At 41.0% G+C, this 21,166-nt stretch overlaps 2 protein-coding genes and 1 pseudogene across 10 annotated transcripts in view; 2 read left to right on the forward strand and 1 right to left on the reverse strand.

Annotated features, from left to right (window-relative positions):
* The window catches only part of khdrbs2 (KH domain containing, RNA binding, signal transduction associated 2), a 93,506-nt gene extending 90,781 nt beyond the window's left edge, over positions 1-2,725 (reverse strand). For 5 of the 9 annotated variants that reach the window (XR_011037273.1, XR_011037271.1, XR_011037274.1 and 2 more), the window contains exon 1: positions 2,366-2,725. Coding sequence is in view for 3 of the 9 variants with exons in the window: in XM_068326762.1 (XP_068182863.1) it covers positions 2,366-2,465 (100 nt within the window). In the remaining 6 variants the exon portion in view is untranslated. The remainder of the gene's footprint in view (positions 1-2,365) is intronic. The other 4 variants (XM_068326763.1, XM_068326766.1, XM_068326764.1 and 1 more) reach the window with 3 other exon arrangements.
* A 3,480-nt stretch (positions 2,726-6,205) lies between these two features.
* On the forward strand, positions 6,206-10,262 carry si:dkey-103j14.5 (isoaspartyl peptidase/L-asparaginase). The gene is made up of 7 exons (XM_068328031.1): positions 6,206-6,311; positions 7,844-8,040; positions 8,442-8,584; positions 8,793-8,956; positions 9,385-9,503; positions 9,764-9,874; positions 10,054-10,262. The coding sequence occupies exons 2-7, from the start codon at positions 7,854-7,856 to the stop codon at positions 10,260-10,262; spliced, it is 933 nt and encodes a 310-aa protein (XP_068184132.1). The 5' UTR covers positions 6,206-6,311; positions 7,844-7,853.
* A 6,185-nt stretch (positions 10,263-16,447) lies between these two features.
* LOC137604097 (isoaspartyl peptidase/L-asparaginase-like) lies at positions 16,448-20,526 on the forward strand (annotated as a pseudogene).
* The last annotated feature ends 640 nt before the right edge of the window (positions 20,527-21,166 follow it).

Raw genomic sequence — 21,166 nt, forward strand, 5'->3', positions numbered from 1 at the left:
GTGATGCTTCAATAACTATCAAAGAATGCAAGGCCACACTCTGAAACATTTTTATCCCTATCCACCCCTGGAAGAGCTTTGTCAAAGCTTTAAATCTTCTCAAAGAAAGACTTTGCAGTGGCAGAATTAAAATTTTTACACAAATATGATCCATTTAATAAAGGTAGAGCTGTTGACAAAACCACAGTAAATCCGTGTTGTGCTGTTTATGTATTATGAGAATAATATAGGATTGCAGGTCTTTTTTCTATTCAGTGATAAATAGCTGCAAATTTTGATAAATCTGTAAACACTTTTTCTTGCTGCCCACTGATATGCAGGATGCTGTATTATCCATGTGCAAAGACTGACTCAAAAGATAGCAACCATGTAAAAGTAGTTAAATTATGAACATTATTTCACAGGCTGCCCACGGCTGAGCTGACACTAAAAAAACAGAACGGAGTTTATTCTACTGATTGTCCACTACTGCTCATGATGCACACTGTCTGTACTGATCTTCTAAGCTGCATTCTTCTCAGGGAAATTGATGTTGCTTTGTTATCTAATGCATTGATCTGTATTGCTGTGTACACTATATTATGCTGTATTGTATATTATGAAGAACTAAGTTTAAGGTGAAAGACTACGTGTAATTTATTCACAAACTTTATCTTAACCTAATTACATGAGCTCATAAATCAACAGAACTGAGAGAAAAAAACATGTAACACCATCCAGACATGCTAATTGCTGTTCACTGGGAAGGATATGAAAAGACAATATTTTTTTTGCACTATGACCATGTGAGTCAGCCTTGAGTAAATTTAGCAGTGTGTACTGGGTGACAGATGATCCCATCTGCATCACAGTTTTCAACAGGAGTGGGAATGGCGGGAGTCTCATCAGCACATTTCAAAAGGAGATCTCGAGGAGCACCAGAGCACAAACACCCTGTCCAATTTAAGCCTATTAATCTAACACAGTGTGAATATATCTCATTTAACAAATGTGTCATAAACAGAAGACGCTCATGACAGATCATGGCATTTCATAAAAGCAATAACTATAAAAAAAATGACTAGATGAATGCAGTTAGATCATACTTTAATAATGGAGAATCTCAACAATAGAATGCTTAAAGTCAACATAGAAAGCATTCTGATTCATTTGTTGTTTCATCTTTGGTATCGTCTCTTCCCTTTGTATGTAATTTGAGCTGTATCCTGCAAGACCAGGAAGGTTGTGCACCCCTGGGTCTATGAAACTGGAGTCAAAGTTTATTCCTTCATCACTCAAACATGAAAAAAATGTCATTCCCACCTACATGATGCATTCCAGGCTGTGTAATAAGAGAGCATCTTGTGTTGGTTTGCATTGAAAAATATTTTTTTAAAAATCACATCCTTAGAGAGGATGAATTGAGATGAGTTTTTGTACTTGCATTTTCTGATGGGTTTCATCTCAAAAGTGACACATTCACAGCTTACGAATGAAACCAAGGCCACCTGCAGCATGACATACAACTTTACATGGAGCAAGCTGAGCCTGAGTATACTGTCCTTGACATACTGTAACATGAAGTCAGACAAGAGGCTACACAACATCTGTCTCAGTGGCTATAGGTGTCTTCTGTGACCTTGATGACAGAGGCCAGTTGTTTTAAGTAGTGAGAATTGAAGTTGAAACTGTTACGAAAAAGCACATTAAGATAAACATACAATTAAACATGACTCTACATATATACAGTATATTTATATACTGTACAGTATACTAATACAGTGGTATGTGGACGGTACTTAAAATATTAACCCGATATTTAATTTGATATATTCAATATTCATTTTAATTTGGAAAACTCGGGTTGGATGTTAAATTTGAAGAAAACCAGATTATTTCTGACATGACACTTTGTTAGAGAAGGATTAGCATATGTCGCAAACAAAAAAGTGTAACTCCAATGATTTACAAATTCTGGCTAATCGCTCCTCCAACTCCAGGAGAACTCTGTGCACTTTTTCCTTTATTTTCCAGGTGTTTCCAGGTGCCAGCTGACCTTGGAGCCCATCGGGTTAGAATCAGAGGTGAATTTCTGACTTTGCAATGAGCACTTTCCTGCATTTGTTCACTCCATACCAGAAAATAGAAGGAAACTTCCTCACCAGAGCCCATGAGGAGCATTCTCCACTGAAAACACATCACACAGTCACTTCCAAAAAAAAAAAAATGCTTTAAGAGTCAAGAGCAGTGTTTTGAAATAAGCTTAAATAAGATCACCCTACTCCCTTCAATGCAGTGTAATGGTGTTTTCATTTGCAGAAACATGGTGAATGCCACTGACAACCAAGTGCAGAAAGCTCACAGTAGATAACATTTAACAACATACCTGACTCACCATTTGCAAGCAGTCGCACCGCATGCACACAAGAAGGATCCAGGCTGTTTTTCTCTGCCACCAGTTCGGGTAAATGTTTATCAGGATGCATTTTTCCTTTTCTTCTTTTTTTTTTTTTTTTTTAATCACAGTGGACCTCTTGACCGGCCGTGCAGGTGAGGCGACAGTTAGTGCTGAGCGTCGGAATTTAAGTGTAAACCTTTCCGCTCCTGCTTCAGCCGCCAGTACCACGAGCAGAAACCACTGCAAAAAAAGACAAAAACAACTACTCGTCCCAAGTCTCCCAGATGCTCGACTGAAAATTGAGTTGTGCTTCAGAGCCGTGAGCTCATTTCTGCCACCGCTGCCCGCCCGCTGCCTCTCCGGCACTCTCAGACTCACACTGGGTCTGCAGAGCGCGCTGCTCCCCGCCCCTCTCACATTATTGGCTATATTCTGGGACTGGGAGCACTGGGATACTGGGAGACCAATGCTGCGGCCGCTGGGCGCAATCCATTTAGATGCTCTTCCCGAAAGAATAGATTTAAACAACTGTTGTTATGCTGCTTCATTAGGAGAATAATATCACCAGCAGTGTGTGTGTGTGTGTGTGTGTGTGTGTGTGTGTGTGTGTGTGTGTGTGTGTGTGTGTGTGTGTGTGTGTGTGTGTGTGTGTGTGTGTGTGTGTGTGTGTGTGTGTGTGTGTGTGTGTGTGTGTGTGTGTTGTGTGTTCTGTGAACTAAAACGACCCACACTTTAAATTCCTTTTCTTTTGGCACAATCCACTGTGTAATGTCTTATTGAACTTTTCCAGTTGTCATCGAAAGCATTTCTATGGGGTCTTTGGTTCTCCCAAACATTTACCTGGTTTACCTATCTTCACAGTGTACTATTGGATATTATTAATATAATAGCACCTTAAGTTTGAACCTGGTAGAACTGAAATAGCCAAGGCCCACAGTCACTTTAAACACGTTACTTTCAGCCTTATCTAATTACAAGTATGTTATAGAACTAATTTTAATCAGGAAAGGTTGACGGTTTATTAGTGGAGTATGTCATAGTATAGCCGACTGATATGATAATGTTTATCATAGCTAAATCATTCATTTCCTATTGGTAAGAGATAGTGCCTTATGTCACTGCACATTTCATTTCAAATTAATATTCAGTCAAGGGAACAATGAAGTACGGTGGGTCGTGAGTTCCTATATATTTTCAAAGTTCATTGGAATAAACAGGACAAACACATCATCAGGGCTTCTGTGTCACTGTCCACGGTACTGAAATAGCAGGTGCATGAAGCTCTGCTGTGATGTTTATTTTATTTTGTATTCTAAATTAAAATGCACCCCAGAAATAAACAACACAACATACGTTCTTGACTTACTACTTATTTACCCTGCCTCAGACCCTGATAAAGTATGTTCCTTTTCACAGGCAACAATATCTGATCTATTCTAACAGATCTGCTAAACAATCCAAAAGGCAATGGGTTGCATTGCTATTATGGGGTAATTTACAGATTGGGATCTTGCTGAAATGCTGTGAATGCGGTGTACAGACAGGGAAGGCAGCAAAACCACTGTTGTCATTTCTTCCATTTTTTGCTGCTTCCTGTGAATTTTGCTTTTGGTTAATACTTAAACATTTCAGTTCTTCATAGTTTCCCTTAGTAACTTATGTGATGTTATGTAATCCCTTTTCAGCAAAATCCAATTTGTTTCTCAGTAACAAATGGTCCCACATAAGATATTTCCTTCTTCTTTCTCATTCAATTCTACAAGATATCACATATTTTTACATTAAGGCCTATATGAAAACATTGTGTAATATGGATTGATTCAATGTTTAAGTAATGGACTTAGTATTGTGAGATGCCCACTTCACATTCCACCAAGGCCAAGACACCAAATCAACTGAACTACATAACTACATGAATGACGTCTGATTGTCTCTTCAATGCTTCATTAGAGTTCTATGAACTCATGCCAGTAAAGTCACTGGTGTAAAAATAGATGTATCATCTTGTATGTAATGCTCCTCATTTGCTTCTGCTTTGATGGGACTTGAATTCTGAAGTCACCACGGCGCTGTGTGCAGCCAGCTGTTTTACTCAAAAATTAGCTTTGAGCAGAAGAGCCTGGCGATTTAGTAATTTTTGCTCTACTTGACCTTTCAAGCTGATTCTGACTGCACTGATCAGAATCATAAAGACTGTAAGGGAACTCCCAACTGGTATTAATAGAGTGAGAGTCAATTCTGATGTTATTAATGTTTCGGAGCAGCACTTTGACAGAACAAAATCACAAATCCAAAGCTGCTCTTTTTGATGTGAACTACAAAGTAAAGACTGAATATTTCCACAATTTTAGAATGTGTGTGTGTGTGTGTGTGTACACATATTTATACACACGTTTTTATGTATAATATTATATACATATGAAGCCAGACAACTAGATATTTTCAAAAAGAACACTTCAAAATTTGCTGTTTATTTTATTTGGTATACCTGCTGATGTTTTACATTTTCAATACAATATTTATATAATTATATCATAACTATAGAATCATATTTTATTCAACAAATGCAAAGCCTAAATTGATCATGACTTGCAACACATCCATATTTCTCTGCGTGGCAAAAACCTGTGACCACTGCTTCATGTTGCAAAAAACTGCTCAAAATTTCATGCTTGCTGAAGCTTCACTGATTTAATTTCATTGAGTGAAATAATTTGACGATAATGCCAAAGTCACATTTGCTAGGAAAGGCTGTCTGATGACTGCATCTGTTTTAAATTTCTAATCAAATATATTTCAGTTATTTAAAGCCGGTACACTTGCACAAAAAACAGGCTCAAAAACACACAATGAGGTATTAGGCAAAAACTATATGTTTGTCAGTGGCTTCAATAATAAGTGACGTATCATCAATACTTAATCTAAATGTTTCAACATGGAACTGAGGCTTCCTTATAACTCTCTACTGCCAAAGATTCACTGCACAATTCACTATAATATCCATGTGATCAATCTCCAAAAGATTTTCTTGTATTTTCCTTGTTTGCTAAACTAGCAAAGACATTTGTAAAGTTCGCTGTGTTTAGTGAAGCTCGACAAGACATATATTTCCACTGATCAAGTAATTTACTTGCACAATTTTGTGGTGCATTTAACTTCTTCTCTCTCTCTGAAGTAGGAAGGTGAGTGGAGAGGATGACTTGTTGGAGGATGTTGCTGTAGTTTATACAATTTCCTCCGGGATTAATAAAGTATCTATCTAGTTACACTATAACATTTGAGCATTAAAACACTGCTGTTCAAATTATCTGTATCAAGTCTTTCCTGAATCAATTAATCAACAATTAATCAATCGTTAACAAAATCAATAGTCTCTTGTTATGAGGCATAAAAACCAACCAAGTGTACAGTATACTGTATATCTTAAAGGAGATGATGACTATGTAAGAAAGTTTAAAATCCTGTCTCTATGTCTGGAAGTGCTGAACTGAGGAATTAACAAAATGCTTTTAAATCCTCAACTGTGTCAAGCTAACTTGTAGATGCTGTAAAAATACTTGTTTTCAAAAGAAAACTCGGGAAAATTACACAAAGACACTGAAAGTATCAGAAGTTCATTGTACATTGTGTACACGCTGTGTTACATGGTTTCACAAAGGGAAAATGTGATTTTATGGAGAAAAAACAATAAAGTCGATTGTGAATACACGCTGACTATTTGTACCACTATGTATTCTTTAACAGGTAAGAACGAAAAAAAAAAAAAGGATTTTATTTTGAAAGACTTAAACGGATGTGTGTTTGGTATAATAATACATGGACGTCGGTGAGCGCTCGGTTCTCTTAACAACGTGAAATAATAAGGAAATCCCTTAAAATCACGTGACTGTGGCGGATAATTTCAATCCGACGCTCGTCGTTCACGTCGGTGAAGGTATGGGAAGTCCTGATGTCTTATGGTAACCACCAGTAGGTGGAATGATTGAAGGTGGTTGGGAGAACTCTGTCCGAAGAGGAAGATCACACGTGTCTGTCCTGTTATGTATGACTGTAGACATATATAACAGGAAAGATGTCAGAATCACCCGCCAAGGGTCACTACTGAAGAAACAAAGAAGCGTGTTACTTAATCGGTGGCGATTGGTAGGCACAGAAGCGTATCCATCGATGAAAAGAAGAACTCAATGATGTTACATCAATACGTCGTCCCTGTGTCAGCTGTTGCCGATAAACACTTAACAGACAATGCATTTCTTGTTAAAAGTTCTCAAGGTTATGGAGCACGCAGTGAAATGCTGTACATTAGAGTGTAATAATGAAATAAAGTGACATAAGATATGACAATAACAATGCAGTGCTTACGTAAACATTTGGTATGAAAAAAAAAATCAACCATCAACCAAGTATTTACTTACATTGTAGAAAATTGTGGCAGTGCAATGCAAAGGGCAGTTTGTGGTGCATTAAAGAGTAAATGTAGCCTTTGAGAGGTCTTGTTGTTTTTTGGATCAAAACTTTACTGAGAATCTCTGCCCTGGTCCTGTGGAAGTGCTTCCCTGACCTCAATTGCTTGAGAAGTTTGCATCTAGAGTGGCTGGTGTTTTTCTGGATGGAGAGAGCCAGATTCTGGAGTAAACATGGCCAGAAGTCAACTGACAATGATGAGATCAGATGTGTAGCGGTTTTCAGTCCTGTGAAATAAAGTTCCTGTACCAGAACGTGATGGTCCCAGGCAGCATGTTGACTGCAAAATGTTTCCAGGATTTGGGGGAGAGTTTTCATTAAAAAAAAATATTGATTATTTATAGTTATACACCAGAAACCCTTATCTGAAACAAATCCAACTCCCCAAATGGTCTTGAAGTCCAATCGTGTCCGTGAAAATAAAAATAGTTTTTTAAAAAAGTGGTTCTTTTACTGACTGAGGTCTAGCTCAGTCATTTTGTGGTGAACAAACTTTACACTTGCTGAGTTATGCTATGGAGATGAAACATGATTGAAAAAAAAGGTGGACAGAACCCGTTCTGATGTCCTTCCCCTCTCTCTTCATTCATAACAGGTGATAAAAATGTATGACTCAGCTGAAAGGTGCAGTCTGCCCTGCATGTAATCCTAAATTATAATTCAAAGCTGCTGCAGCCTTAAAATGTTGTCTTGTGCTGGTAAAACTAATATAATTAAATAAGTCAATTTTTTTGGGTGAAGTCACACTTAAACAGACATTAATACATAAAACACATGGCTGCTTTCCTGAGAAATGAAGTTGAAGATTTAAATGTCAGGTTTTGGTCAAATCACATGATCTTGGACTTTAATGTAGGAGGCTGCTGTTTGCGATATGCTTTGCAAAAAAATTGTCAACATGAACTATTTTATCCAGCATAAAAGGAGACCAAATGCTAGTGAACCCATATTTGGTTAGCCCTTAACAACATTTCACGAACAACTCTTTTCTGTTTCCTTCAGGAACACAAAAATGTCAGTAGTTGTAGTCGTACATGGTGGCGCTTGGGCTATACCGGATGAACTGGCCAAGGCCTCTGTGGATGGAGTAAAAGCAGCAGCTCGTGATGGATTTGCAGTGCTGAAAAGAGGAGGATGTGCTTTGGATGCTGTTGAAGAAGCTGTGAAAAATATGGAAGATAACATTGTGTTTAATGCAGGTACATACAAAATGATTTCAAGTAACATTCATGAAATACTCTATCACATGCAACCTAATGAAATACAGAGCTTTCAATACAATCACCCCATCTTATCTGCAGGAGAGCCAATCATGATTTGTCAGTAGTGCACAGTCTCCATCTGCTGGTGGTGACACCAGCATTCAGGCAGACTGTTGTATTAGGGTTATGGCGACAACCGATTACGGGTCTCATATTATAGTCTACAGTATCATGAATATGGGGTATAGGAGTAAACCTAGGCCTTCGTGGAGGGATGCCATTTATCATGAGAAGGTCGTTTGGATCTAGCAAGTGTTGCTGAAACTGGGATGTGATTTTTTTTTTTTTTGGCTGAAACATCATAACATGTAGTGAGCAATTGTGACATGTACTTGCAGGACATGGAGCAACTCAGAACACTGATGGAGAAGTGGAATTGGATGCCATCATTATGGACGGGAGTACACTATCTAGTGGTGCAGTTTCTTCAGTTAAAAACATTGCTAATCCTGTGACACTGGCACGAGCAGTGATGGAAAAGGTCTTGATTCTTAGATTCAGTTTCTGTTTGGATGGAGTAGTTGGAGATCATTGCTGTTTAAACACTGACTTGTATTCTTTTTTAGTCATTTGTCATGTCAAAAAGATTTAGCATGTATTGAACTGAGTAGCATTGCAAATCAGTTAAAATTTTATGAAATACGGTTCATTCACATTTTCTTGTATGTTTCTGTCATGAAAAATCTCAGACTAACCACATGATACTGACAAGCAGAGGTGCAAACCAGTTTGCAGAGAGTATTGGAATGACCACAGTCCCAACTGATTCACTGGTGACTGAGTATGAGAGGAACGAATGGGAGAAACATAAGACTTATGTTACTGGAGTAAGAGAAGAGTTCAACACACATTGGTAAGTATTATACTAGTGTCAGTGACCCCGTTCTGACTGGGGTCAAATGTTTTCATTACATTCTACACAGCATCGTTTCAGGCGGACTAGTCCGACACTGAAATAAAGTCAGTTCTGAGCCTGTTTGATATAACATGCACAAATGTTAGGAATCTCACTACAATGCGAAACAGGATGATTTCAGATTGTCCTTCTCTAACCAAATAAAGTCAGTTCTTTTCAACAGCAGTGGTTCTAAAATTAATTTCATTAACTTTGGACAACATTGTGAGTTTGATGGTTTCTTTACAGTGTAGATGCTGGAAACATTTATCACAGAACTCTGTACAATGTTCCGTAAAGTTGATGAAAACATTATATTTCCAGAATGATTTCCACAGAATTGCTGCTGATACATCAATTCATGGTGATGTTTTTCCTCCTCCTAGGGCCCATGACACTGTTGGAGCAGTTGCTGTGGACAGTGTTGGTAATGTTGCATGTGCAACATCAACTGGAGGGATCAGAAACAAAATGGTTGGCAGAGTAGGAGATGCTCCAATCATTGGTATTACATCATTATTTTCTGATACAGAAGTTTTTACACATCAGATCTATTTATCAATGAAGTAAATTAAAGGTAACCATTCTTGTCATGATTATTTAGGCTGAAGTCTCTTAAAAACTGAAGGTCTCATTTTCAGTACACACTCAACTTTGCTTTGAGAAATGTTTTTTTGAAATCTCAGCTACTAATTTTTCTTTTCTTTTTTTATTCTATATATCCCTTCTCTAAACCCACCACCCCATTTTTTTCTCATAAATAAGGCTGTGGAGGTTATGCAGACAACTTCAGTGGTGCAGTGTCTTGTACTGGTCATGGAGAATCTATTCTTAAAGTCACGTTGGCAAGACTTATTCTTTTACATGTTGAACAAGGTAACAAGATCGCACACACTTTATGCTTATCTACATTAAGAACATGACATTAACTATGGCTGTGTTTACAGTAGACTTGATTATTTTAGTGTTGTAATGTGTAATGTTATGACATATTTTTGTTTTGAAATGTGTAGAATTCTATTTTCACGTTTTAATCTTTCCCTATTCCTATGCAGGTAAATCAGTAGCAGAGTCTTCACAGTGGGCTCTGCAGTACATGGCAGACCGTGTCCACGGTGCTGGAGGCTGTATAGTAGTTAATCGATCGGGACAGTGGGCAGCCACATTTACTACAAAGAGAATGGCTTGGGCAGCAGTGGATCATGATGGTCTGTGGTATGGGTTGGACCCAAAGGAAAGATTAAATGACTCTTTGAGCATTTAAACAGTTCTTTTTTTCTTTCTTGTCATTATTGATTCAAAAAGTAAAGATATGGATTGAACTAAGCTTGTTTTGTTAAGTTGTGTGAATTCAGTTTGGTTGGATCAAGGCTATACTTGGTTGACACTGTATTTGCCAAAGTATTGTGAATGCAATCTAATATATATATATATATATATATTTGCATTCAATGAAACCAGTCATGTTTACCTTTATTGTCTGTAGCACACCTATCAACAATGAACAAAATCAATTTCTTGTTCAGGACAAAAAGAAATCCCATGAACAAAGCCCATTATTAACTTTGTGGACAATGTTAAGTCTTTTTTGGATGTGACTGATAACACCCCCAATTTTTCCAAGCTGTTCAAAAGAGAGGGACTATTAATATACACATAATATGTTAGCATGAAAACATGAAGTCCAATGAATTAACGAGATGTCAGCGCGTGTCTGAGTGATGTCAACAAAGGAAGAGAATAACGTGATTCTGACGGAGCATTTCAACCTGTGAAAGGGCGGAAACACCAGTAAAGGTAGGAAAAGTTCATGTTTGAGTATTGGATAACCCTATTGGGTATAACTGAAGAGAAGGTTGGCGTGACAGTCTAAATTAAACAAGGAGAATTAATCAATCTGATTTACTCTTTAGAGCTGCTGCAACCATTAAAAAAAGGTCACGTAAACAAATTTAAACTAGTGCTGTCAGGTGATTAAAAAAATTAGGACATTACAAAATTGTAGTGAATGACTAATCAATAGAATGCACCAAGAAGAGAAGATTTGAAATCCACATTTTTATTCGTTAAGTGTGCTTTATAAATGAAATTCAAAAGAAAAAAGGCCAAGCACATCAGCAAAGCCATTAGGCCAGGAGCATTTATCAAAAATGCAATACGAATACAGTTAAATAAATAAAATTCAGAAATAAAATAAGGCTGAGTCTCAAATAGGCACATAAGCAGACTCTCAATCAAAAGAATACTAAAGCTGACTCAATACAGCAATTCAAAATGAATAGTATAACATGCCTCTAAATAAGGCAACTAAATAGCAAGATGCCAACAGGCTTTTCCTTTAAAAGGGTAAGTTAATGTTAAACTCTGTCCTTGACATGTTTTGCATTTAAATGATACGTTAGGCTGGAGCTGCTTCGGTGATATGAAAATTCTCTTTTACAAAAGGTACAAATAATAATAACAATAAAAATAATACTAATGGATAAGATTTATATAGCACTTTTCTGGACACTCAAAGATGCTTTACATCGGACCCATTATTCATTCACTCCTCATTCATACTTGGTGATGGTAAGCTACGTGTGTAGCCACAGCTGCCCTGGGGCAGACTGACGCAGGCGTCTACAGCGCAGATTGGCAGCGCAGAATCACTGCGTTTTTGTTGATGGTCCCGTCTTTGTTCTTTTTAGAAATAAACTTTCCGCCCAAAGATCCGAGTGGGCTTGCCCCGCTCTCCTGTGTAACATTCATCTCTGTTGTCAGTCAACCTGCTTTCGACTAGTGGTGCAGGTAGGAAGTGACGTCACTGCAGCCTACGGGTCCCTCAATGGGCCAAATTTAATATGCTTGACTTGACATTGACTTGCCACTCACGATTAATTGCGTTAATTTTTATAGCGCATTATTATGCAGCGTAATTAATTAATCTAATCCCTTCCTTGAGTCGTCACCTTATTGTGGTGGAGGGGTTTGTGTGTCCCAATGATCCTAGGAGCTAAGTTGTCTGGGGCTTTCCGCCCCTGGTAGGGTCAGCCATGGCAAACAGGTCCTAGGTGAGGGACCAGATAAAAGACTGCTCAAAGACCCTAAATGATGATTGCAAACAATGGAACATGTTTTCCCTTACCCGGACGTGGGTCACCGGAGCCCCCCTCCGGAGCCAGGCCTGGAGGTGGGGCTCGAAGGCGAGCGCCTGGCAGCCGGGCCTGCACCCATGGGGCCCGATCGGGCGCAGCCCGAAAGGACAACGTGGGTCCCACCACCTGTGGGAGGGGCCATAGGGGTCGGGTGCATTGTGAGCTGGGCGGTGGCTGAAGGCAGGGACCTTGGCGATCCGATCCCCGGCTAGCTGGCTGGCTCTTGGGACGTGGAATGTCACCTCTCTAGCAGGAAAGGAGCCTGAGCTGCTGTGTGAGGTCGAGAAGTTCCGACTAGATTTAGTCGGGCTCACCTCCACACACAGCTTGTGCTCTGGTACCGGTCCTCTCAAGAGGGGTTGGACTCTCTTCCACTCGAGTTGCCCATGGTGAGAGATGCCGAGCAGGTGTGGGTATACTTATAGCCCCCCAGCTTGGCACCTGTACATTGGGGCTCACCCCGGTGGACGAGAGGGTAGCCTCCCTCCGCCTTCAGGTGGGGGGACGGGTCCTGACTGTTGTTTGTGCTTATGCACCAAACAGCAGTTCAGAGTACCCACCCTTTTTGGAGTCCTTGGAGGGGGTGCTGGAGAGCGCTCCCACTGGGGACTCCATCGTTCTGCTGGGGGACTTCAATGCTCACGTGGGCAATGACAGTGAGACCTGGAAGGGCGTAATTGGGAGGAACGGCCCCCCCGATCAGAACCCAAGTGGTGTTCAGTTATTTGACCTCTGTGCTCATCACGGACTGTCCATAACGAACACCATGTTCAGACATAAGGGTGTCCATATGTGCACTTGGCACCAGGACACTGTAGGCCGCAGTTCGATCATCGACTTTGTGGTCGTGTCATCAGACTTGCGGCCGCATGTCTTGGACACTCGGGTGAAGAGAGGGGCGGACTGTCAACCGATCACCATCTGGTGGTGTGTTGGCTCCAATGGTGGGGGAAGATGCTGGTCCAACCTGGCAGACCCAAACGTATTGTGAGGGTCTGCTGGGAACGCCTGGCGGAATCCCCTGTCAGAAGGAGTTTCAACTCCCACCTCCGGCAGATCTTCACCCACGTTCCGGGGGAGGCAGGGGACATTGAGTCTGAGTGGACCATGTTCCACGCCTCCAGGCGGCCAACCGCAGCTGTGGCCGTAAGGTGGTCAGTGCCTGTCATGGCGGCAACCCCAGAACCCGCTGGTGGACATCAGCGGTAAGGGATGCTGTCAAGCTGAAGAAGGAGTCCTATCTGGCCTTTTTGGCCTGTGGGACTCCTGAGGCAACTGATAGGTACCGGCTGGCCAAGCGGAATGCAGCTTTGGTGGTTGCTAAGGCAAAAACTTGGGCGTGGGAGGAGTTCGGTGAGGCCTTGGAGGACGACTTCCAGACGGCTCCGAAGAAATTCTGGTCCACCATCAGGTGTCTCAGGAGGGGGAAGCAGTGCAGCATCAACATTGTGTATAGTGGGGATGGGGCACTGCTGACCTGACCTCAACTCGGGACGTTGTGACTCGGTGGGGAGAATACTTCGAAGACCTCCTCAATCCCACAGGCACGCCTTCCCATGAGGAAACAGAGTCTGGGTCTGGGAGGGAGCAGAGTCTGGGCGGGCTCTCCTATCTCTAGGGTTGAGGTCACCAAGGTAGTTAAAAAGCTCCTCGGTGGCAGGGCCCCGGGGGTGGATAAGATCCGCTCGGAGTTCCTAAGGGCTCTGGATGTTGTGTGGCTGTCCTGGTTGACACGCCTCTGCAACATCGCGGGGACATCGGGGACAGTGCCTCTGGATTGGCAGACTGGGGTGGTGGTCCCCCTTTTTAAGAAGGGGGACCGGACGGTGTGTTCCAACTACAGGGGGATCACACTCCTCAGCCTCCCTGGCAAGGTCTATTCAGGGGTTCTGGAGAGGAGGGTCCATCGGGAAGTTGAATCTCGGATTCAGGAGGAGCAGTGTGGTTTTCGTCCTGGCCGTGGAACAGTGGACCAGCTCTACACCCTCCGCAGGGTCCATGAGGGGGCATGGGAGTTCACCCAACCAGTCTACATTTGTTTTGTGGACTTGGAGAAGGCATTCGACCGTGTTCCTCGGGAGTTCTGTGGGGGGTGCTTCAGGAGTATGGGGTACTGAACCCCTTGATAAAGGCTGTTTGGTCCCTGTACGGCCGATGTAAGAGTTTGGTCCGCATTGCCGGCAGTAAGTCGGATTCATTTCCAGTGAGGGTTGGACTCCGCCAAGGCTGCCCTTTGTTACCGATTCTGTTCATAACTTATGGACAGAATTTCTAGGCGCAGCCAAGGCGTTGAGGGTGTCCGGTTTGGTGGCCTCAGTATTGCGTCTCTGCTTTTTGCAGATGACGTGGTGCTGTTGGTTTCATCAAGCCGCGATCTCTAACTCTCACTGGAGCGGTTCGCAGCCGAGTGTGAAGCGGTTGGGATGAGAATCAGCACCTCCAAATCTGAGACCATGGTCCTCAGTTGGAAAAGGGTGGAGTGCCCTCTCCAGGTTGGGGATGAGATCCTGCCCCAAGTGGAGGGGTTCAAGTATCTCGGGGTCTCATTCACGAGTGAGGGTACAATGGAACGGGAGATCAAGAGGCGGATCGGTGCAGCGTCTGCAGTGATGCGGACTCTGTATCGGTCCATCTTGGTGAAAAAGGAGCCGAGCCGAAAGGCAAAGCTCTCGATTTACCGGTCGATCTACGTTCCTGCCCGCACCTATGGTCACGAGCTGTGGGTCGTGACCAAAAGAACAACATCCCGGATACAAGCGGTCGAAATGGGTTTCCTCCGCAGGGTATCCGGGCTCTCCCTTAGAGATAGGGTGAGGAGTTCGGTCATCCTTGGAGGGACTCAGAGTCGAGCCGCTGCTCCTCCGCATTGAGAGGAGCCAGATGAGGTGGCTCGGGCATCTGGTTAGGATGCCTCCTGGACGCCTCCCTGGTGAGGTGTTCTGGGCACGTCCTACCGGGAGGAGGCCCCGGGGACGACCCAGGACACACTGGAGAGACTATGTCTCCCGGCTGGCCTGGGAACACCTTGGGATTCTCCCGGAGGAGCTGGACGAAGTGGCTAGGGAGATGGAAGTCTGGGCTTCCCTGTTTAAGCTGCTGCCTCCATGACCCGACCCCGGATAAGCGGAAGAGAATGGATGGATGGATGGATTAATCTAATTAACGACAGCCCTAATTTAGACTTTTTTAAGTGAACGTGTTCACTTCATGGAGTAACGACAAACACGCTATAAAGTCATGTTACATAAGAAATGACTACACTGTTCGCTCACTAAAATGTAGAGCTTTTATTTGCGAATTATGTAAACAGATATTTTACACGTTGCTACAGCAGGACTCCTGTCGTCAGAGTTTCCTGCGCGCTTGCTCCTTCATCCTTCACCCTGAGGGGGCGTCGGACTCCGCAAACACAACGTAAGCAAATACCGGGCTGGAGAGACGGCCTGCGGACTGACGCAGACCGTTAAAAAACGAACACCTAAAAAGCAAAGAAGGCTAAATCGATGTCAAAATTCTATCCATCCATCCATCTGTCTAACTGACCCGTCTGTCCCTCCATCTACCACTATCTCACTGCCATTCCTCCAAGAATTAAGTTGCTTGCACAGTGCAATGACAAGAATCATTGTTAAGAGAACGCTAATAACTCAATAATTCAGGATTTATAAAAGAACAGATTAATTACTAGCTACACAAATTCAAATACAATTATTCCAGCTAATTGATCTGTCAAATGTGTGTTCTCTCTCACTGTGGTAATGGCCCAGGAGACCAGCTGAGTGATTGAGACTTTCTGGAGCATTACAGCTGTCTATGATGTGATGAGGCAGGACAGACCATAGTAAACCTGTATGTAGTGTTTGGTTATTGGTAACTCAACCAAAGTGTAGATCTTGAGAGAGAAAAAAACACAATATCAGATGAGCTCAAACAACTAACTCTTTTAATCAAAAAAAGATTCTGACAAAATGTAATACAGCTGTGCAGATGATTCTCTAAAAGTGAATTCTCTCTTATCGTGTAGATCCAAGTTCAGAATATTTGATGTTTGGAAGTCATTTACTCTTCTAAAAGATGTGATCTCGTCTCATTGATCCTTTATAGACGAAGAAGCTCCACTCTCCTTACGGACAGGTCTGTGAGGGAGTTACCCTGTAACGATCAGACAATCCTGAATACAGATATAATGATAAGCAGTAAGATCACATTTAGCATGGTTATATGTAAAAGCATATTGTTAATTATATATTTTATATCAATCAGTTCATACTATAATGAGAAATACCTTGTCCTTTCTTCCAGCACCACAATGATGTCAGCAGTCATAGTTATACATGTTGGGGCCAGGGCCTTACAGGATGAACTGGCCAAGGCCTCTGTTGATGGAGTCAAAGCTGCAGCTCGTGATGGATTTTTAGTCCTGAAACGAGGAGGAAGTGCTCTGGATGCTGTTGAAGCAGCTGTGAGAACCATGGAAGATAACAGTGTATTTAATGCAGGTACGCCTAATTAGCACGCACGTACGCACGCACGCGCACACACACACACACACACACACACACTCACCAATAAAGTCAAATCATTTTAAATATACTGTATTTCCACCTGCCTGCAGAGGAATGGTCTTAATGACATTATGTTTTTAGAAGTGCACAGTCTCCATCTACTGGTGGTAGGAGAACACCAATACTGGTATTGAGGATTTGTATCAGATACTGAGCTTGTGTACTTGTACTCATATTCATAACTGTGCGGCATATTGATTTCATATCAGTTCAGTAGGTAGGTGGAAGAATCGAAATGTTGGCAGTGTGGAGATACATAGATCTGCCAGTTGTGATTGCGAGGTTTAATCATAGGACATGGAGCAGTGCTAAATGCTGAAGGAGAAGTGGAGATGGATGCCATCATTATGGATGGGAAGACCCTTTCCAGTGGTGCAGTCTCTTCAGTTAAAAACATTGCTAATTCTGTGTCACTGGCACGAGCAGTGATGGAAAAGGTGTTGTCATTACTTTCCTTACTTTTCTTTTTGCCAGAAAGTAAGATTTTTGACAATTTCTATGGCAAACATTATGTGTAATAAATTAATTTCCATTTATTTTTATCAGTTATGATATTGGTGGAATATGCATTTTTTAATGTTGATTTTCACATTTTCTTACTTGTTTGTGTCATGAAAAATCCCAGAATGACCACGTGCTATTGACAAGCAGAGGTGCAAACCAGTTTGCAGAGAGCATTGGAATGACCACAGTCCCACCTGATTCACTGGTGTCTGAGTATGAGAAAAAGGAATAGGAAAAGCGGAGGTGTTATGGTGATGAAGAAAGAGAAGATTTACATATTCAGTGGTAGGTTTTGTTGTTGTTTGACTTTATTTTAACACCTTCTGTGGAGTGAAGTGATCTGGTCCAAGCCTCTGCACTGCAAGAGACCAGCCTTTTCTACAGCCTCTGAAACCTTGCTGATGATGTTTCTTTTACCCTCGTGATACTCAGGAGTATGTTTGGAGATCTGAGCAATCCCTTAAATTCCATTACAATAGACAGTGGGAATTTATTCACCAACAATAGCCACACAATCTTTTATCTGATGTCATTCTGATCTCAAAGTCATGTTTCATCAAGAGCTGGCAGTCATCCATCCAGGTTTGATTTGAAGAAACCAGCGTCCACAAGAGTGTGAAAAGGGTGGGGGCGGTCATATCCTGTCATGTTCATGACCAGGGCAAAAAATGATCAACGACATTGTTATGATACCTGATCCCATTCAGGGGCTAGTCGGAGGTGTCTGGCCCAGAAGTGAATCTCAAATTAAAGTTGTCATAATAAACCATGGGGTCTTTGGTGGTGCTCAAGATAATTCAATGCTGCGTCCACTAGTTTCTGTGTATAATTTTTTTATAGAATTGAACTGTTAGAATTTTGTAGGTCCACTCATTGTACAAGCAGGTTTCATTTCCCCTCTTGTTCCTTTATGATCACTTTCGATATTCTCTCGGTCTTCCGCTGTCTGTGGGCTTTCCTGTCCCAAAAGTAACTTTGGCATGTAAAAAAAATATTGTTCTGCCAGAATGTCTTCCACAGCATTGGTGCTGATACATCAATTCACAGTTGATGTTTTTCCTCCTCCTAGGGTCCATGACACTGTTGGAGCAGTTGCTGTGGACTGTGTTGGTAATGTTGCATAAAATGCAACATCAACAGGAGGGATCAGAAATAAAATGGTTGCCAGAGTAGGAAATACTCCAATCATCGGTATGGCATCATTTACTTTCTAATATAGACGTTTTTTGACATTTAAACTTTTTCACTTCACTAATGAAGTGAAATGATTTTGATTTCATTCACATATTTTGATTTTATTGTCATATTTGTCAATATACAATGCACTTTCAGAAAAAAAATGTTTCATATCAAATATGCACAACTTCACTTTTCAGAAATATTTTTATTGATCTCAGCTTCTGATTGTATTTTTCTAAAAAATATGATTTTTTCAAAAATTCTTTTATAATGCTGCAGGGGATATGCAGACATCGTCAGTGGTGCAGTGTCTTGCGCAGGTCAAGGAGAGTCTATTCTTAAAGTCACCTTGGCAAGACTCATTCTTTTAAATGTTGAACAAGGTAATAAAATCACACACACTTCCTAGTTATCTACATTGAGACTTTTAAAATTATAATTGCTCGTCATACAAGATGGAATACAAATTTTTATTCAGTTTGATGGGATTATTACCTTCTTATACAATTATTACATGTGTATATGTAGTTCTCAACACACAAACACAATTTGTTCAAAGTGGTTGTTTGTAAGTCATTATTTATTAAATTTCAATCTGTATTCGTCATTTGAGGTAATTAAAGGCCATTACTACTCTAAATACTAAAGTACTATTCTCTAAGACTTAGAAACGACAACAGGACATAAAAAAACACATAACAAAGCATTCAGAGACTGCAACATCCTGCAACACCCCTGAATTTAAAATTTTACCCTGACCTACACATTTTTGTGCCTCTGGCTTCCTGAAAATGTTGCTTTTTGTTTTGTGATTATACCTTATCAGGTTTCAGAGATGTGTACCTAAAATATATAAAAGTGAAAATTTGACCTTGACCTAGTTTTTCAAGGTCAAGTTTGTGATCTAATTTTCATCCCCTTGCCTTCCTGAATATAACGCCTTTTGTTTCGTCTTTCGATCTTACCCAGTTCTGCAGATATGTGCAAAAAATTTAAAAAGGTGAAATTTGACTTTGACCTAGTTTTCTCAAGGTCTTGATCAAAGCACTAGCTGAGAAATGTACAGAAGGAGAATGAACAAAGGATTAAAGCAGATAGATCATTATTAAATATCTTATCGGGTTCCTGAGATATGTGCAAGAAAACTTACAAAAGTAGTGTGCTTTTTGTTTCATCCTTCTATCTGCAATGGTTGTGAAGATATTTGGTGGACAGAAGGACGGACGGATTAACACACAAACACTGACAATTACAATACATTACCAGTCCGTGGGATATAATAAAATAAAATACAAGTCCAGTGGTTTCGAGTTAATTCATTCCCAATTACATGTTGGTTTTTAAAAAAAAAGAAATACAGGCAAACCTTGGTTTCCAACCACAATTTGTTCCGGAAGGCTGTTCGAATATCGATTTGTTCGAATTCCAAATACATTTTTCCCATTACAAATAATGTAAATTGTCTTAATCCGTTCCAAGACGATAGAAAACTACCTTTCTTCAACATAATGTTATTTCATAATGTCATTTATATATCAAATTTTATGGTAATGAAACATACCAAAGAAATGTAAAAGAAAGAAGCAAACAAGAGAAAGAAAGAAAGAAAAAAAAAACATCGACGTAATCAGGTTATCATGATTATTTTTGATCGATACAGCGATGTCTTTAGAAAAATTCGAAAGAACCAATACATCTCCTGGCACCCATCTCTGGCACTCAATCTATATGTGTATTGAGCTAAGCTATAAGAGTTAGAGACACATACACACAATATCCTCAGGTATGGCTTGAGGTCATATATATAAAAGTGAAAACTCAACATTTTCCAAATTCTCTCCCATCTAGGGCAGGAGCACTTGGAAGGAATGCTTTTGGGTTCAACATATGGACCTGTTAGAGGCTCCGTAAGGGAGCAGTAGATGCAAGAGTAATCAGATTTGGCCAAACTGAACACCAGAAATGGGAATTTTTGCTCGGTCCACCCCTCATTTGGAAACAGGCACTGGCTGAGGCTTTGGGTATCCTTGAATCTGGATCACAGAATGGAAAGGAGGCTATCACAGGACGCTGGGTGACCCGAAATCTACAACATCAAAGTCTTTACAGTGCTGGATGGCTTGTCGTCCATGGCATGAAGTAGGGGACTTCAGCAACAGTGAGAAGCTCTACATTGTTGAGAACTTTGCTTCCTAAGTGTCAGAATTTAAGAAATTTATCTTAATATGCTTGCATTACCAATTTTCCTGATTATGTAACAGGTTCAACCCACTGTACAAACTCATCACACAACATTAACCATTTTCTACCTAACCACCTGTATTAACCAACCACTGCACAACAGGCAATGCAGGTGAACATCCATAATACATTCAAACCACCCACCTACTCCCCAACACATTATTAAATGGGCTGCTGAGTTCAGCCCTGAGGTGTTTAATCTCCTGTCTTTTACCATCCTTTTGTGTAGTGGTTTTGTCTGGGCAATCCTCAGAGCAATGAATGATATACATACATTACACTACTCAGCTTGTGTCATGATGTCCTGTCTTTAGCGTGAACCAACCTCTGCCTCAGGATGTTGCTGGGCTTAAAGTTTACTGGGATGTTGAGTTTATTGAAGATCCATTCCAGTGTCTGTGATAGCCTTACACATATATGAGATGATATCTTTCTGTTGTCCTTACCTCAATCTGTGGTACATTGTGGGTCTTGTCGTGGCACACCTGACTTAATTCAAAAAAGGTTTACCATGACCTGGATCAGGGGTGTCAAAGTCACAC

The sequence above is a fragment of the Antennarius striatus genome, chromosome 11 (genome assembly GCF_040054535.1).
Source record: "Antennarius striatus isolate MH-2024 chromosome 11, ASM4005453v1, whole genome shotgun sequence".
NCBI lineage: Eukaryota > Metazoa > Chordata > Actinopteri > Lophiiformes > Antennariidae > Antennarius > Antennarius striatus.

Excerpts from the sequence above, each read along its gene's own strand:
- si:dkey-103j14.5 (XM_068328031.1), top strand. The coding sequence starts at position 7,854 with ATGTCAGTAGTTGTAGTCGTACATGGTGGCGCTTGGGCTATACCGGAT. Across the intron at positions 8,957-9,384 it reads GAAGAGTTCAACACACATTG|GGCCCATGACACTGTTGGAG; the intron begins GTAAGTATTATA and ends TCCTCCTCCTAG. Across the intron at positions 9,504-9,763 it reads AGGAGATGCTCCAATCATTG|GCTGTGGAGGTTATGCAGAC; the intron begins GTATTACATCAT and ends CTCATAAATAAG.